Below are 16,343 nucleotides of genomic sequence, written 5' to 3'. Positions count from 1 at the left end.
ACTGTTTACATATCTGACAGCGAGTGCAGTATCTACCACTTGCGACCAGTCAGCTATCTACTGTATTCGTCGTTTAGTAATTGTTATTCTGTTTGTCTTCAGGGGGAATCAGAACTGGTCGCCAAGGACGACAACCTGGATGCAGCAGACCCCAAAAAAGACAAGAACAAAGACGACAAAGACCAACAGTTGGACGAGGAGGAAAAGGAGAAGATCAACGAACAAGGGGACGAGGTAAGCTTTAACTAGGAAACAATGTTGACTTCGAAAGACCAGTAGTTTGGTCAAACTGTCCCTGGCTGTGTAATGAGCAATCGGCCACTAAATCTCAGGCTGTAGCTGGGTGTGTTTTAACAGGACTGCCAGACCGTATCTAATTTGAGTTGTTCTGTTTTTGTGTTCCAGCGGGAGTTTGATGAGAACGAGGTGGACCCGTACCACGGGAAGCAGGAGAAGAAGCCCGACCCGGAGGCCATGGACCTGCCTGATGAACTCAACCTGGACCAGGAGGAGGAGCAGGCTGGGGACGAGGGGGATGGAGAGGGAGAGGGTGAGGCTTTAGCAAGGGTCAGGGGTCAACAGGGGAGGAGAGGAACATACCTGGGTTCAAATATTATTTGTCTTCTTACAAATACTTTCAGTGTTGGAGTGCCAGGTAGTCAGGGTTTGCACTTTGGGACTATTGTATTGGGTCCATTGTGCCAGGCAAGCTTAATTAAAGCCCCCATGCAGTCTCTGTAATTGTATTTTTAAATCATCACTTTTTCTAATAAATCACTGTGTTTATGTAATGAAAATAACTCTAATATATATTTCCCTGATCCTCCTTTGGCCCTTGAAATGCTCAGTCTGATCGTCTGGGCTTTAGGAAACACATTTGAAGATATTTACATACACAGCCCTGATTGGCTGATAGGTCTAGAGCCCACCCCCTTACCCAGATGAACAGTCATTGGTCTATTATAATCAGATCACATTGTGACATCATGATATGGGCCAAAAAATAGATCTTACACAAAAATGGCATTATCAATTTCGGTGTTATTTTGCCCCTTGAAGCGCAGCTAAATAATTTGAAAGAAAACAAATACTATTTGAGAGACACAGGTGGAGACACCACAGAACCAGTGCGTGACCATTGTTTATTTCCTCCAGAGGAAAACCCGTTCGACATTGACGAGAAGCCCATGGAGCTGGACGAGAAGGAGGGAGCAGAGAAAGATGAGGAGGGAGGAGCGGAGGAGATGGCTGAAGATCAGACGGACAAACAAGGAGAGGAGGAAGGCCAGGAACCCAAGACTGAGGACGAAGAGGGAGGTGGAGGAGAACAAACAGAGGAGGACAAAGAGGCAGCTGAGGAGGATGAGGAGGAGGAGAAGGATGAAGGACGGGAGGCAGGGAAAGAGGAGGACATGGCCATCCCTGCAAACGAAGGCCAGAAACCAAAGGTTGTTTGACTTGTTGCCTCTCTTCTTGCACATTGGGGATTCAGATGTACCTAGAACAGATTGTTTTGTTCGTCGGGTGTTTAACGCCTTTCTTCTTCATTGCCCACAGGAGGAGGAAGAGGAGGGTACGGGTGAGGATGAGGAGCAGCCAGAGTCGGCAGAGAGGAAGGAGCACAACACGGATGGACAGACGGGAGAGGAGAACGTCCAGAGTGAGACGGCCGTGGAGCTGGCAGGAGAAGCTTCTGAGAGAGACCAAGCTAAAGAGGTACACACCCACCTCGCCCAACCCATTTACAGCCCATGTAAATGTCTAAATCCACACATTTGACCCTCTTGTTTTGTTGTGTTGTTGTCCAGGAGCATGGTACCGGAGCAGCTGATGCCAGTCAGTCAGAGGGGCATGAGTCCAAACTCATGGCAAGGATGTCCTCTCAGAAACAGAGCCAGAGCAAGACACAGGTATGTCTGGTCAACGAATCTCTCCGGCCCGGTGTCAAACTCATTCCACGGAGGGCCGAGTGCCTGCGGGTTTTCGCTCCTCTCTTGTACTTGATTGATGAATTAAGGTCACTAATTAGTAAAGAACTCCCCTCACCTGGTTGTCTAGGTCTTAATTGAAAGGGAAAAACTAAAAACCCACAGACACTCGGGCCCTCCATGGAATGGGTTTGCTCTGCAGTGTGTTCTTGAGTTGAATTGAGACCGAAACATTTCAAAACGGGCTCAAAATCCGTTTTTTTGTGTGTTTTAAGATGAGCAATATATTTCTAAATGGGTTCTAATTCCGACCTGGCTGTTCCAGAGCTTCAAGAGGAAGCCTGGGCGGGCGGACAACGAGCGCTCGACGGGCGACTACAACGAGCGCATCAGCAAGCGCCTGCGAACAGTGGAGAGCAGTACGGAGAAGACGCAGGAGAACAACCAGACTGAGGCCCAGCGGGAGTCGGACCTGTACGAGCACATCAAACAGGGAGAGACGGCCTACGACACGCAGACATACGGTGAGGCAGCGATCGCACCACAGAACACTGAGCTGCACAGATATCCATCCCGCGGAGTTCACTTCACACTTTTATCCTTGTCGAAGACGACAGCCGGTACCGTTCCAAAACCATCGTGTCTCTTGACATGTTACAGATGTTGCCAGTGCAGACCAGCAGAAACCAGCCGGAGCCCCCCAAGAGGAGGACCAAGAGGATGAGGACATTGCTATGGATACAGAGGAGCAGGAAGAGGACCTGCAGGCTGTTGATACCCAGGAGTTGAAGCCAGAGAAGCTGGAGTCGAACAGAGCATCGCAGAAAGGTGCCCCAGCCATCTACTCATCTCGTGTGTGTGTGTGTGTGTGTGTGTGTGTGCGTTTGCGTGCGTGCGCTTGCCTGTTGTTAATGTGTCTTACTTTGTCTGTTCTCCGCCGTAGGTCTAGACAGCGGAGAGCTGGAGGCTCAGAGGCAGTGTGAGGGGGATGAGGAGAGGCCAAAAGACACACAGGGTCACAGTGACGAGGAGCACCCAGAGAGGAGCACAGAGTCTACCTTCCACACCGTCCCAGAGCTGCTGATGGACACACTGCAGGTACCCGAGAGATGATCCGAGACCTGCTTTGTGCTCTACTACTAAAGAAACGGATCGCCCAGAAAGCTCTGGCACGCTCTGTATAAGATTAGCTGAATGTCTTGTGTGTCCCCAGAACCCAGTCCGCAACCCAGAGGAACTGAGGAGGGAGATGGAGCTGCAGCTGGAAGCCTGGATGAAACAGGCCCCTGGAGAACGGGAGGAGGTACCAGCACTTTGGATGCCCTGCAAAACATTCCTAATACCGGACACTATTTACCCTGTCGTTCTCTGTTCCCATTACTTACCACTTGAAGTTCAGATCTCTGTGTGCAACTAAGATGTGTAACTCATGCCGTGGTCTTGACCTACAGGAGAGTGCAGCGGCAGCCATGTGGCACCAGTACCAGACGTTGACCTCGGCCCTGTCCCAGCAGCTGTGCGAGCAGCTCCGTCTCATCCTAGAGCCCACGCAGGCGGCCAAGCTCAAGTGAGTACCTACCGCAACCCCTAGACGATCATTCAGGGAGCATGGTCATTGGTCAACTATTAGACAACACTCACAGACTAGAACAGGAACAGGCTTTTGCAACCTTTTCTATTCATTCATTTCTATCTTTTTTTTTTCTTTTAATTTTTAAATCTTTTTTTTTTTCTTTTTTAATCTCAGTACAAATATTAGCACTTTTTAAAATGTATTCTGTTTTCTCGCTGTGTCACAGAGGAGACTTCCGCACAGGGAAGCGTTTGAACATGCGAAAGGTGATCCCTTACATTGCCAGTCAGTTCCGTAAAGACAAAATCTGGCTGAGGAGGACCAAGCCCAGCAAGAGAGAGTACCAGATCTGTTTGGCCGTGGACGACTCCTCCAGCATGGTGGACAACCACTCCAAACAGGTACAGTAGGCCTTCTCAGAGGGATGAGTGGATACAATAACCTTAGAGTGTGGGCCAAAACTGACCCGCAAGGGATATTATTTGGCCCCCCCCCCCCCAAAGTTTTTAGCTAAATAAAAGAATCAAATCACCAGGAATTAAGCTAAAAATGAGTTTAATTTAGGATATCTGTTGATCAAGTATTCCCACAAATAAAAAAAGAGACCTGATTGTGTCTCAATGTAATGAAGGTATGAAATGATCATTCTCAAATACTCTCTCTTTTTGGCCCGAGTCTAGTTGCCTTAGTCATTTTGCTGCAGGAACAATGTATGAATCCCAAATGTCATGCTATTCCCTTCATAGTGCACTACTTTTGACCAGGGCCTCATAGGTGTCTGTTCAAAAGTAGTGCCCTATATAGGGAATAGAATGCCATTTGGGAAACAGACAATGTCTCGTTAATGTCTCACCTCTGTCTCCCGTGTGTCACAGCTGGCCTTTGAATCCCTGTCTGTTATTGTCAACGCTCTCACTCTCCTGGAGGTCGGGCAGGTGTCCGTGTGCAGGTGAGAGGAGCGTCCCTCTGTAGATAAATGAATATTGATGTCCAGGTGTTGCTCGTCCCCAGACAGTGCTGTTACATTTGTGAAATGTTTTGGTTGTCACCTCAGCTTTGGTGAGACGGTGCAGCTGCTCCATCCGTTCCAACAACAGTTTAACGACCAGTCTGGCGCCAGGATACTGAGGCTCTGTCAGTTCCAGCAGAAAAAGACCAGGATAGCCCAGGTGGGGTCCCGCTTTTTTGTTTGTTTTGTTGTTGTGCTTGATATCTTTGTTTTCATGAACTGAACGCCTTCCAAGCCCATTTGTTTACCGTCTGTGATATTAGATCGCATCTATTTAGTGGGCTACTCTTGTTTGAGACTGACCGCCACATTGTGCTCATGTCCTTCAGTTCCTGGAGACCTCAGCCAACATGTTTGTAGCAGCTAAGCAGCACAGCCCTGGATCCATGAACACAGGTAAATGCATTGCGGTGGTGCAGAAGCTGCCTTTCACTTGATCAATGCAATAAGAATGTTTAATATGATTACCATACAAGAGAATGGCCTCCCCTAGTCCGTTCTTCATTTGCTAATGTATTCAAGTGGGTTTAGAGCCCACTATCCCTGACAGTAATGAGTTTACATTTGAGTCGATGCCTGCTGATTGCATCGTACCCTGAGCCTGTGGGGTTCCGTGCCCTGGTTGTATTTGATGTCCAACAAACAACCCTGAGGGAAACAGTGGGAGAGTAGGGGAGGAGCAGAGCACAATGACTGTTATTCAAAGGCAGGGTATTGTTCCTGCTACAGTGGCCCCCTGGTGAAGCTAACATGCCCTCTATGGAGCCGTGGTGAAGATCAGAAATGGTATCTGAGCTCTCACTGCTATCCCTCTACGGCCCAGAGGACTAGAACCTGTACACAGACACCCAGGACCATTGTGGTGCCAGTGTAAACTGACCGCCTCCTCTTTCTCTCTCGTCTCCCTCCCCCCCCCCCTTACACACACACACACACACACACACACACAGAGACAGCCCAGCTGCTGCTCATTGTGTCGGACGGCAGAGGGCTCTTCCTGGAGGGGAAGGAGAGAGTGACGGCGGCTGTGCAGGCGGCTCGCAGCGCCAACGTCTTCGTCATCTTCGTGGTGCTCGACAACCCAAACTCCAGGGTAAGGGACTTAAGCTGGTTTAGATGGAATCCATGTTATGTATCAAGGACTGTGGATGGTAATGCAACATCTAATGTACATGGGTACATTTGTTAATGTGAATAATCAAATCACTACAAGATATGATATTCATATAGAACTATTCCCTTAAATATTCCTATTGGTGTTTCCTTTGTCATTTTTCGACAGGATTCCATCCTGGACATCAAGGTGCCCATCTTCAAAGGTCCAGGAGAGATGCCTGAGATCCGCTCCTACATGGAGGAGTTCCCCTTCCCCTTCTACGTGATCCTGCGGGACGTCCACGCCCTGCCAGAGACCCTGAGTGACGCACTGAGGCAGTGGTTCGAACTCGTCACGGCAACCGACCAGTAGAAGCCATCTTAGAAGGCAGCAACCAACCGCACAACGCCACTCTGCTGCTAGCCTCTCGACAGCACACGGACTCAAAAACAAAACAGGACTCGCAAAGAAAGACGGACTTGGCCGCTGTGTATGTGCCTTTTTTTAATCTCGTTTGATTTTTTTTTTTTACTGTCATTTCAGTAGACTGTAGAGTTTGATAGCGACTTCCGCCATTTAGTCCTTGACTTCAGACCAGGGGGATTCTGGAAGTTCCTTCGTAATGTAATAAGCATCACTTTAACTTGCACGTCTGTAACAAATGATAGATGAGGATACAAAATGTGATTCCCTTCCGCGTAAACAACCTCAGTGAAGAGATACTGTACCTCTTTCCCCCTGTGTACTATATAAACCCCTTCATGTTGTGTGGGATGTTTTCGGTGTTACATGCTCATCATCAAGTCATTCTACTTCCATGTGAACACCTCAACTGGTAATGTGTGGAGCTGGCAGTAGTGCTGTGATGAAGTTGTTTTTGGACAACTGTTTTGCAAAGAGCAGAAAAAGAAGACAAGCACCCCGTTTCGTTATGTCGTGGCAAAACAAAAGCATGCGGATATGGTCTTGATCCATTTAGAAAGTAATCCCAAAATTGTGCCTTGAAGAAATGTTATTGCATCTCACTTAACGCCCATGTGCTTAGAAAATAATCCGTTGTTTACATGGAAATTATCATTCTGCCCCAATGTGTTATTCATATAAAGCTTAACCCTCTCTCTCATTAAATGTCAAGGTTTTGGGAAAATTTAAGCACAAGGACTGCTAATAACAATTTTGATAAACGCTCCAATCGATGCCATTTCTCTGGTCTAAGAGGCATATCCACTACATCTTACTGTAGATAAGGTTCATTCACTGACATGAAGACACCATTAGGAAATGTCATTGCTGTGGCCATGTGGAACACAGATGTAACTCAAAGTAAACATGTGATATTCATGGAAGTTTTTTTCTTCATACATTGTATGATGATAATAAACTTTTTAATCTGTGTTTTGAGCACATTGTTTTATGTAATATGTACTGTATTTGGTAGTAGCCAATGTACATACAGTATTAGTTTATGGCCCCTAAAGAAATAGATTCTAGACACTATAGATACTCCACCCCACAAGAGGGCGACATTTATATTTATGTTGACTGCCAAAACAGGTCAGCTGTGGAGCTGCCTCTACAACCATGTTTGCTACAATTCACATCATGGCTAGCTCAAGGTTACCTGCGGCAGCACTTACATTAAAACAGGTAATACATATTTTGTCGGTTTCATGACCTGTAAACCATGCGGTTCGAGTACTACTGCCAACTAGATAGTATTCTTTCATTCACACTTGGGAAATAGCCATGGCAGCATGATGAGCTAGCTAACGTTAGCATTTCAGCAGCAGCTCTAGTTAGCTCATCTGACAATTTGGTCTTACGTGTAATATCCTCACTGCGTCGCTAATACTATGCCTTTTTTGTTAATGCTTTCTCCTTCAGCAGATTGCTCTGCTAATATGATTGTTGATAAATTAGCCAGATAGCCAACTTGCTAGCTAGCTTGCTTGTTTTGCTTCCTCTGGTCTATTTCTACAGTTTATACAGAGGCAGAAAGTGTTGAGCCTCTACAGAAACATGATGAGAACCATCAGACAAGTGCCAGACGAGGGAGACCGAAAATACCTGCGGGATTGGGCGAGAGATGAGTTCAAGAGGAATAAAAATAGCACAAATCAGGTGAGATATGGTCTGAAATTACGTCATTCTGTGTTCAACCCCTGTTCTTACCTTCATGGTCTCCGTATGTCTAGGACGCCATCCGAATGATGATCACACAGGCAAACATGCATCACGATGAGCTACAGTCATCCCTTGCATTGGCTAACGTTAAGAAGTAATGTCACCTGTCTGGGGCTGAGGTGATCCACCGATTTCTCCTGCAAGTGAATGCCAGAAGCTTTTCTATGCTGCCTCAAATGGACTGTGAAAGCCCTTTGAATCAGTACTTGGACAGTACACTTATTGTGGAAGCACCTTGGCATTTGGCCAGACCAGCTCGTTGCAGGTTCATAATGTGATTTGGACCATATGAAATCTGTCATGAGGAGTCCCATATCAGATGTATGACATCAACATGTCCATGTCTAGCAGTGGCGACTCTTTCAAATCACTTTTGAGGAAAGCTGTGAGAGCCATGTGTGATATGCCATTTGCAATCATGTCTGACCTAATACCCTCGGTCTCATGTTGGGCTATTGTAAAGCTGTTTGTGTCCAGAGGATCCTCATGAAATGTTATGTACATGTTGAACATAAAACAATGACAGTTGTTTTTTACAAAATCAATTTGATATCTATTTTACTACACAGAATGTGTGTTCATATCATCAACAAAGGCATCAATGTACACGACCTCACACCTGAACAGGACAAATGTCACACATGAGCACTAACTAATACACTGTTTGCACAGGTCTATTTCAGAAGATTAAAAACAGACTTTCCACCATGCAAACAGGTTCTTCTTAACAGTACCTCATTTTAGTGCTAAGGACAAGCGGTAGGGTGTTATGGTTTTTACCATTTAAAGAAACACAAGAAATACATTAGTGGGTTGGAGTAAAGGTTATGAATACTAAAGTTTTCTTAATAGTTAAGACATTGCCAGTTTGGCTGTATTCTCTTGAGTTCTGTTACCCTTGTAAGTCACATATCTGTATGAAAGCTTGCAGTAGCGTATTCTACTGATATTTTAAGCATCCTGGTTACCTCAACTATTTCCTCTGTCTGCATTTGTCTTTCTCTACTCTCTTATTGAATACACATTAAGAACGTCACAAGAAAAATATGACCCACATTTTCCACAAGCAAACCTCCAGAATCTTTCACATAACAGGCTTTCTCATCACAGGATAAAAAGCACTGGAGTATTGGCATGTTGACTTAATGACAGCGTGACATTGTGCCCAGGTGTGTGCGTGTACCAGTTCTGTGATGGCCCCATGACATAATACATTATAAATAACTCAGTAAATCTACTAGGGGTTTTTACAAAGCACAAACACAGGAGCTGCCCAAAACAAATTAATAACAAGACCACATTATACTGAATAGTCTGGCATGCCATAACATGCCCTTAAAATAAGTTACTATACAGATGATTTTCTACTGTTGCATGACATTATTTACCAAAAGTATTAAACATGCTAAATTCAGTCAATGACAATTTTTTGGGGTCGGTGGGTCCAGTTGCTCTGTAATGAGCTCAGATGATGATTTTTTTTGCTGTTCTGAAGGTGTAGCTCTATACTCTGCAGTGGTGTCCCTGTGTTAGCTGTCGTCGTGCCTGTTAGTCCTGAGCGTGCGTAGCTCGTCCTCCAGGTAGGTGATCCTCTCCACCAGGGCAGCCCTGTCTGCCTGGGCCCTCTGGTCTGCCTGCCACCTGGCCTCCTGGATCTTCCTCTCATACCAGTGCTCCATCTGGGTCGACACTGCCTCAAAGAAGTACTGTGTCACCTCCAGGGCGTGCATGTTCTCCCTCTCCTGTGCAAAGCCCTCCCCCCCACCTCTCTCCCCAAACACCCCCAGAGTCTGAGTCCCCTCGATCTGCCCCACCGAGGCCCCCTTGGCCTTAGTTCTGCCCTGGGAGTGCCTCTTGTGGTGCTTGCCCTTGTCCCTGCCCCGCTCCCTGTCTCTATCCCTGTCGCAGTCCTTGTCCTGCCTGGTGCTGCAGCGGCGCTCGGTGGCTGGGGACAGGCTGCTGGCCCGCTGGTTGTTGCCGCCTCTGCTCGGCGCCAAATCCAGCAGTGCCATGTCATGCAGTCCCTGGTATGGCCTGCGGGGGTCAGTAGAACACAGCGAGCGTTCCTTGGGCCGCACCACTTGGGGAGATGGGGACAGGGACTTAGCGGCAGTTGGGGAGGAGATCTTTTCTCGCTTGTGATGTTTACCACTGTCTGGGAGATTTCCGAGAGACAATTATTAAGTGAATTAGAATTAAAAAGTCAACCTTAGAGCACGGCACACAATAAATCATTTATGATTATTCAAATTAGTTCCAGTGAGATTGCCATCTTCAAATGCAGTGTGATAGATTAGGATGATAAATTAATTAACCTGCCAAAGGCAACTGTATATTTTGAGCATTTCTGTGAAAATGTTCTATTTGGGCCACATTCTCTGTTATTTACTTCTTTAAAAAAAGGGTATGACCTAAGAATAATATACTTAGATTACGTAACGTTTACATAAGCCTGTATCTGTGTTAAATGAGTTCCCCCTCCATTGTGTGTGTGCGTTCGTGCATGTGCATAAGAGTAGTAATTCGGAGCGCTGGCTATTTCACTGAGTTCTGTTTTGAACTGTACCTGGAGAGCTGTCCACCTGAACCCCAAAGTTGTGATTGGCTGAGGGGTCCTCTGTGGCGGCCGCGTTGGGGTCTCCCTCGGTGAGGTCAGTGGTGTGGGGGGCCAGACACTCGACGCTGCACCCAGGCCCTCCTGCAGGCAACACAGTGAGGCTCCCAGGGGCCATCGCACACAGGCCTTCAGCCATGGACGAGGACTGACGCAGCTTGGCGTCGCGGGGGTCTCCAGTGACACGCACCTCAATGTTCTGGAGCTTGGCCAGGCACCAGTTTCTCAGCTCGCTCACCACTGATGCCTGCTGGAAGGGCAGGCCAAGGCAAGAAAAGGTTTTGTGACAGAGATACAGCAGGGTAGATACAGCGCCTTCGGAGAGTATTCAGACCCCTTGACTTTTTCCACATTTTGTTACGCTACAGCCTTAATCTAAAATGGATGAAATAAAAGAAAATCCTCTGCAATCTACACACAATATCCCATAATGACAACGCCAAAACAGAAATACCTTATTTACATAAGTATTCAGACTCTTTGCTATGAGACTTGAAATTGAGCTCATGTGCATCCTCTTTCCATTGATCATCCTTGAGCCGTTTCTACAACTTGCTTGGAGTCCACCTGTGGTAAATTCAATTGATTGGACATCATTTGGAAAGGCACACACCTGTCTATATAAGGTCCCATAGTTGACAATGCATGTCAGAGCGAAAACCAAGCCAAGAGGTTGAAGGAACCAAAACATTTCTGCAGCATTGAAGGTCCCCAAGAACACAGTGGCCTCCATCAGTCTTAAATGGAGGAAGTTTGGAACCCCAAAGACTCTTTCTAGAGCTGGCTGCTCTGCCAAACTGAGCAATCGGGGGAGAAAGGCCTTGGTCTGGGAGGTGACCAAGAACCCGATGGTCACTCTGACAGAGCTCTAGAGTTCCTCTGTGGAGATGGGAGAACCTTCCAGAAGGACAACCATCTCTGCAGCACTCCACCAATCAGGCCTTTAGGGTACAGTTTCCAGAGAGAAGCCACTCCTCAGTAAAAGGCACATGACAGTCCATTTGGAGTTTGCCAAAAGGGACCTAAAGACTCAGACCATGAGAAAAAAGATTATCTGGTCTGAAGATTAAACTCTTTGGCCTGAATGGCATGTCTGGAGGAAGCCTGGCACCATCCCTACGGTGAAGCATGTTGGTGGCAGCATCATGCTGTGGGAATGTTTTTCAGCGGCAGGGACTGGGAGACTAGTCAGGGTCGAGGCAAAGATGAACGGAGCAAAGTACAAAAAGATCCTTGATGAAAACCTGCTCCAGAGTGGACCTCAGGACCTCAGACTGGGGCAAAGGTTCACTTTCCAACAGGACAATGACACTAAGCACACAGCCAAGACAATGCAGGAGTGGTTTTGGGACAAGTCTCTGAATGTCCTTGAGTGGCCCGGACTTGAACACGATCAAACATCTCTCGAGAGACCTGAAAAGCTGTGCAGCAACGCTTCCCATCCAACCTGACCGAGCTTGAGAGGATCTGCAAAGCAGAAAGGGAGAAACTCCCCAAATACAGGTGAGCCAAGCATGTAGCGTCATACCTAAGAACACTCAAGGCTGTTATCGCTGCCAAAGGTGCTTCAACAAAGTACTGAGTAAAGGTTCTGAATACTTATGTAAAATATATATATATATTTTTTTCATTTTTAAAATGTATAAATTAGCAAAAAATTCTAAAAACCTGTTTTTGCTTTGTCATTATAGGGTATTGTGTGTAGATTGATTGAGGGGAAAAAACAATTTAATACATTTTAGAATGAGGCTGTAACCTAACAAAATGTGGAAAAAGTCAAGGGGTCTGAATACTTTCCGCACCGAACAAAACTATAAATGCAAAGTTTAAAGTGTTGGCCCGTGTTTCATGAGCTGAAATAAAAGATCACAGAAATGTTCCATATGCACAAAAAGCTTATTTCTCTCAAATGTATTGCACAACTGTGTTTACATCCCTGTTAGTGAGCATTTCTCCTTTCGCCAAGATAATCCATCCACCTGACAGGTGTGGCATATCAAGAAGCTGATTAAACAGCACGATCATTACACATTGTGCTAGGGAAAATAAAAGCCACTAAAAATGTGCAGTTTTGTCACACAACACAATGTCACAGATGTCTCAAGTTTTGAGGGAGCGTGCAATTGGCATGCTGACTGCAGTTATGTCCACCAGAGCTGTTGCCAGAGAGGTCCAGGACCAAGTTTGGGGAAACCCTGTTCTAGAGGAGGATGAGCTGGCCAATCAGCTGTCTACATGGGTGAATATTTTTAACGACCGGTATACGCCCACACCATTCTGTTGTTGGGGTACGCAGTGACCATTCCAACATAAAAATATGCTTTTTAACATAGTTTTCCTTCCCAAATTGTTTTAATTAGCTATTTCACTCATATAAGTCATTACAGGTCATATTTCATAGAAATCTGGAAACACTGGACAGTTACTTTTTAAAGCATTGTTAGCTATGTTAATATTTTAACGACAACCTTGAATTAAAAAAGTTTAATGACAGCACGTGACGGTAGAGGAACTAGTGTTAAGTCCATCTGAGACCCGCCTCTCTTGCGGTGTTGAGTGAGTTTGACACTGCTGTTAGTATTACCTGTCTCTTCTCCCCCTCCTGTCTCTCCTGCATGGCCCTCTGGTCGATCCTGTGTTGGCACTCTGTCCTCTCCGCTGAAACTCTCTCTACTGTCATCTTATCTAGGGCACGGATCTAGAACCACACAATCACAAACCACATAGTTAAATGCCAGAGCCTGATAAAGCTGTCGTGGTTAATGCAAGACGCCGGTTGTGAAACAAAAGCTCACAGCTGCTTATGACTTTAGTAACATTACACTTCATTTCATTAATAAGGCAAAATCAGCAAATTATGAATCCACTGCTGTGACTTCAGAGGCTTGTGGGATGTAGGTCTCAAACTATCATTTTCAGTTTACGTTGCAAAAAAAATTGAAAACGCCCTAATGAACAGGACCCTGGTCTACTGCGTACCTGATGTTTGTTCTTGCGGTCCAACTGTCCCATCTTGTTGTTCATCAGGTCCTGCACCGTGTGGATCTCTGTCTTCATCTCCTCCTTGGTGGCCTCCAGCTGGTTCTCCAGCTTGATGATCAAAGGCTCACAGCGGCAGCCATTGATAGGCGCCTGGGACACAGAAACCAACCATGGGCACTGATCCACTTGATAGCAGACACAAACTCAGTCTGAAATTGTATGAATTACTAAGTATGTAAGTCTTGTCCGAGCCAGAGTGGCCCATAGGACAGGAGCCTATCATGTTTCTGTAGCGTGAGGCAGCTAGATGTACAAGTACACCTCCTGGACAGGATGTTAGTCTGTCGCAGGGCCTTGCTCCGACTGAAATATGTGTCTTCTACATAGAAGAATATAGCAGCAAAGCCCGTTACAAGGTTTCAACATGACAGAAAATCTCTGACAGTAGCTACTTTCACAGCAACACACTTTAAAAAAAAAAAATGTATTTTTTTTATTTTGAATATTACCCCTTTTTCTCCCCAATTTCGTGGTATCCAATTGTTGTAGTAGCTACTATCTTGTCTCATTGCTACAACTCCCGTACGGGCTCGGGAGAGACGAAGGCTGAATGTCATGCGTCCTCCGATACACAACCCAACCAGCCGTACTGCTTCTTAACACAGCCCGGAAGCCAGCCGCACCAATGTGTCGGAGACTACACCGTGCACCTGGCAACCTTGGCTAGCGCGCACTGCGCCCGGCCCGCCACAGGAGTCGCTGGTGCGCGATGAGACAAGGAGATCCCTACCGACCAATCCCTCTCTAACCCGGACGACGCTAGGCCAATTGTGCGTCGACCCACGGACCTCCCGGTCGCGGTCGGTTACGACAGAGCCTGGGCGCGAACCCAGGGACTCTGATGGCACAGCTGGCGCTGCAGTACAGCGCCCTTAACCACTGCGCCACCCGGGAGGCCTCAGCAACACACTTTAAATGTGAAGCGGACCTATGAAATCATAGCATCACATGAAAAATGTCAAACAAAAGCACAGGCGCGCGTGTGCTCTTTTCTATCTACCTGCATGATCTTGCCATCCTTGCCGCGGTACAGAGTGTACAGCTGATAGGCCTTGTAGTTGTGAGGCGGGGGCTGGGGGGAGGAGCCACGCAGTTGGCCCCGCCTCTTCTTTCCGTGTTTGTTCTCTCTCCGGCGGAGGGGGTCGGAGAGCGAGGGCTGCAACGACATCACACCGCATCTCATATTCCATCTGTTTAAATATTGATAACGTATCTCACCTGGGTAAACATGTGCGGGTTGTTTTAGAAGGTTAAGGTAATAGCTGACCTTCTCTTTGAGCTTCCTGTTTGTGCTCTTGCCGGCGCTCGCCCCGACCACCTCGTGTTTGCGGGCGACGAGGTCGCTGCTGTGGGTGTCGTCAGCAGCAGATGCACTGTCCTGTGAGGCACAACAAAAATCGAACATCTCCACATCTGTGTTATAATATGCTGCCGCACACGGTATGAGTGAGACGGTTAGCTGTACTGCAACTGTACCTTCCTGGGGAGCATCTCATCCCTGGGCACAGACTGTGCTCGGCGCTCAGCCTTCAGCTTGTCCCTCCTCTTCCTCACAATCCTGCCTCGGGTGAAGCTCTGGACCTGAATACATGCAGGGAGAGCAGTGTGAGAACTAAGGGCCAGTCGTATTATTCACTGTACGTTTACTGACGGCCATTGATTGGTTGAATGTCCTGTTTTTTGTTTACTTCAGCCTGTCCAGCTCTTAACATGGAGCAAATGAAAATTCTTCAATTAGTGAATGTTTCTTGATTAAGTAGGGATATAGCTCCAGCTAAAATAGCACAAATAGTGCTAAATAGTTTCCCTATCACTTCCAAGTGCCAGTGCCTATCTAGATCTATAGCAGTCTCCCATGGTCTCTGCCCATACTTGCACTTGACGCAGAAACACCTTTACTGCCAACCCACAGGAATGATGTCAGGTAGGCGTTATGGAGATATGATCATTTCAGACAGATAAAAACGCCAGTCAAACACCTGAAGTATCGTAATTCAGGTCCAAACACAGTCTGCAGCATACCTTTTTTTCTATATAAATATATAGATAAGGTTGGTATGTGAGGTGTGAAAGTAAAATAATAACACTGCCTGGGTGCCCCTGTTGGACAGACTGGGTAAACCTGTACTCACCTGAGGTGCTTTGGTCAGAAGCAGAGCTATGTCTGGGTTGTTGTGGTCTCTGGCCTGGTCCAGTGCAGTCTGGCCTGCCTGCTCGCACACAGAGACAAGAGGCCAGTCAACCAGGGCTACATCGCCTAGTTAGAGATACATAATTCAACTGGCTATGGCACTATGTTCATTGCCTGGCTACCCAAACTCCTTGCTCTGGCCAAACAGACGTTAGCTTCTTCTCCGCAATGGGTCTGGAACTGAGTACCTCCCTGACGTTTTCTAGAAAGCAAACACATTCTAACCATTCTGATTGGTCCCAGAAACTGATGTGTCGGGCCAGAGCCAGAACACAAGTGGGTAAAGCTGTGTTTTGAAAAAGTGTCATTGGCTTTGATACTCTGATTGGTTAAATATTAGCCGATCGCTGATGACTTGGTTTCGTACAACAGCTCTCGTTTTGACGTCACCACAAATGGCTTCAACGACGTCAGTCTCAGACTGAAGACTGCAGCGAACAACATACTGTTGTTACTCATCAAGGTCTGCATGGCTTTACTGTGACTGAGGAAAAAACCACAGCCATGGTTCCAGAGCAGCTTATTCAGAATGTGCGGGGACATTAGTCATGATTAAGACGGCCTTTAGAAATGCATGACTGCTCCAGAGCATAGTGAACATAGGGGGATAAAAGGTGCTAAGAGTATACTATACTATCTAAAACCTAAAATAGTTGTTTGGCAGTCCTCATCGTAGAACCCTTTGAAAGAACCCTTTTTGGTTCCA

The 16,343-nt window shown here is 46.6% G+C and overlaps 3 protein-coding genes across 4 annotated transcripts in view; 2 read left to right on the top strand and 1 right to left on the bottom strand.

The window, feature by feature from the left end:
• LOC139407034 (midasin-like) overlaps window positions 1–7,001 on the top strand; it is a 45,915-nt gene extending 38,914 nt beyond the window's left edge. Inside the window, exons 86-101 of the mRNA XM_071150324.1 lie at window positions 103–234; window positions 406–550; window positions 1,156–1,448; window positions 1,558–1,716; window positions 1,809–1,910; window positions 2,254–2,452; window positions 2,589–2,756; window positions 2,872–3,026; window positions 3,142–3,231; window positions 3,380–3,495; window positions 3,728–3,902; window positions 4,377–4,450; window positions 4,556–4,670; window positions 4,840–4,906; window positions 5,461–5,603; window positions 5,793–7,001. Of these exons, the coding sequence (XP_071006425.1) occupies window positions 103–234; window positions 406–550; window positions 1,156–1,448; window positions 1,558–1,716; window positions 1,809–1,910; window positions 2,254–2,452; window positions 2,589–2,756; window positions 2,872–3,026; window positions 3,142–3,231; window positions 3,380–3,495; window positions 3,728–3,902; window positions 4,377–4,450; window positions 4,556–4,670; window positions 4,840–4,906; window positions 5,461–5,603; window positions 5,793–5,978 (2,319 nt within the window). The 3' untranslated portion in view covers window positions 5,979–7,001. The remainder of the gene's footprint in view (window positions 1–102; window positions 235–405; window positions 551–1,155; window positions 1,449–1,557; window positions 1,717–1,808; window positions 1,911–2,253; window positions 2,453–2,588; window positions 2,757–2,871; window positions 3,027–3,141; window positions 3,232–3,379; window positions 3,496–3,727; window positions 3,903–4,376; window positions 4,451–4,555; window positions 4,671–4,839; window positions 4,907–5,460; window positions 5,604–5,792) is intronic.
• Window positions 7,002–7,154: 153 nt separating this feature from the next.
• On the top strand, window positions 7,155–8,597 carry LOC139407037 (LYR motif containing 2). Its single transcript, XM_071150329.1, has 3 exons — window positions 7,155–7,253; window positions 7,587–7,727; window positions 7,802–8,597. Exons 1-3 carry the CDS (start codon window positions 7,188–7,190, stop codon window positions 7,886–7,888), a joined length of 294 nt encoding a protein of 97 aa, XP_071006430.1. The 5' UTR covers window positions 7,155–7,187; the 3' UTR covers window positions 7,889–8,597.
• LOC139407035 (ankyrin repeat domain-containing protein 6-like) overlaps window positions 8,320–16,343 on the bottom strand; it is a 50,273-nt gene continuing 42,249 nt past the window's right edge. Inside the window, exons 8-15 of one of the 2 annotated variants that reach the window (XM_071150327.1) lie at window positions 15,579–15,656; window positions 14,923–15,027; window positions 14,714–14,824; window positions 14,447–14,602; window positions 13,384–13,536; window positions 12,989–13,102; window positions 10,357–10,654; window positions 8,320–9,945 (exon numbers count right to left, since the gene is read on the bottom strand). In XM_071150327.1, coding sequence (XP_071006428.1) covers window positions 9,320–9,945; window positions 10,357–10,654; window positions 12,989–13,102; window positions 13,384–13,536; window positions 14,447–14,602; window positions 14,714–14,824; window positions 14,923–15,027; window positions 15,579–15,656 — 1,641 coding nt within the window. In that variant the 3' untranslated portion in view covers window positions 8,320–9,319. The remainder of the gene's footprint in view (window positions 9,946–10,356; window positions 10,655–12,988; window positions 13,103–13,383; window positions 13,537–14,446; window positions 14,603–14,713; window positions 14,825–14,922; window positions 15,028–15,578; window positions 15,657–16,343) is intronic. The other variant, XM_071150326.1, reaches the window with a different exon arrangement.

Source organism: Oncorhynchus clarkii, chromosome 4, assembly GCF_045791955.1.
Source record: "Oncorhynchus clarkii lewisi isolate Uvic-CL-2024 chromosome 4, UVic_Ocla_1.0, whole genome shotgun sequence".
NCBI lineage: Eukaryota > Metazoa > Chordata > Actinopteri > Salmoniformes > Salmonidae > Oncorhynchus > Oncorhynchus clarkii.
This window is presented reverse-complemented; position numbering and strand designations above follow the sequence as displayed.